This window comes from Triticum urartu, unplaced genomic scaffold (genome assembly GCF_003073215.2).
Source record: "Triticum urartu cultivar G1812 unplaced genomic scaffold, Tu2.1 TuUngrouped_contig_4193, whole genome shotgun sequence".
Taxonomy (NCBI): domain Eukaryota; kingdom Viridiplantae; phylum Streptophyta; class Magnoliopsida; order Poales; family Poaceae; genus Triticum; species Triticum urartu.
The window spans coordinates 25,000-26,279 of NW_024114760.1; the positions used below are offsets into that span (position 1 = coordinate 25,000).

Here is a 1,280-nt window from a genome sequence, read left to right on the forward strand (position 1 = left end):
GTAAGTTGTCAGTAGCCGGCATTAGGTAAAAGGAAAAGCTTCTCAAAAGCATCCAGAAATATCATAGAATGGTGATCGAGATCACCTTCACGGGAATCATCCTTTGCAAATTGGGGGAAGGGAACCAATCAAGTCACCAAGAAGTTCCCGAAACTTGGTTTAGTATTAAGGTTCTTCTCTTCCAGTGTTTAGTATTCAAGTTCTTCTCTTCCAGCCCCCTGGCCCCTCTCTGATAAGTCAAGTTTTCAAAACGAAAAGAAAATGAAAAATCTGGTTCGATGGCTCTTCTCCACTACCCGCTTTACTACTTTCTATTTTTTCTTATGTATTAAGTTTCCCTTAATATATAATTTGATATTACTTTCGATTTTTATATTTTTATTCCTTTGTCGTTTTATATTCTGCCTAATACCAATTTTCAATCTTTTTAGTTCGTGCTTCGTCGGCTCCTCCTTTCTGATCACTCTCCCGCTGGAGATTCAAGACCCCCAGGCTCTAGCTCATTTAGCAGGGCTAAACTTCTATCTGAGTCTTTACGAGCAGGATCCGGGATGGGTTACGTTCATTCAGAACGAGCTTAATCACAATACCCCCCTGGAAGACATACCTGGGCGGCTTAAGCTCTTCCTAATGGAAGAAAAGCTCTCTTCTATGCGACAAGATGTCATTCAGGAATTTGTGGCGCTTTATCAAAGAGTAGGGCCTTATCTACTGATCGAGCCCTACTTGGTCGATGAAGCGCTTCGTTCCTATCTGGACCATATTCACGCAACTGATTCTTTCACTGTTCTCCAAGCATCTTATCAAGATCTGCGGGAGAATGAGGGAGGATCCGTTTTCTTTCGAAATGTTGTTTCCCACAACCGGGATCTCCTTGAGGCGGAAAGTTCCGCAAGGAGGTGCCTGGAAGTGGAACAGAGGATCCGGTGGGAAGAAATCCCCAAGAGCAAGGCAAGTCTCGAAAGAGCTGAGCACGAGCATGCTCTCGACTTGTTTAAGTCGGAGGATCTTAGAAGGGAATTAGAAAAAAAAAGAGCGGGGTAGCTCAGTAATTCTGATTCTTTTATCTTCCAGCCCCCCGGCCCCTCTTTGATAAGGAAAGTTTTCATTTCTCAAATCAAAAATGACAAATATGGTTCGATGGCTCTTCTCTACTAACCACAAGGATATTGGGACTCTCTATTTCATCTTCGGTGCCATTGCAGGAGTGATGGGCACATGCTTCTCCGTACTGATTCGTATGGAATTAGCCCGACCCGGCGATCAAATTCTTGGTGGGA

The 1,280-nt window shown here is 43.7% G+C and overlaps 1 protein-coding gene across 1 annotated transcript; it reads left to right on the plus strand.

Moving 5' to 3' along the window:
- The first annotated feature begins 235 nt into the window (after window positions 1–235).
- Window positions 236–1,076, plus strand: LOC125527519. The gene has a single exon (XM_048692030.1). It carries the CDS (start codon window positions 262–264, stop codon window positions 1,042–1,044), a length of 783 nt encoding a protein of 260 aa, XP_048547987.1. The 5' UTR covers window positions 236–261; the 3' UTR covers window positions 1,045–1,076.
- Window positions 1,077–1,280: the final 204 nt, after the last annotated feature.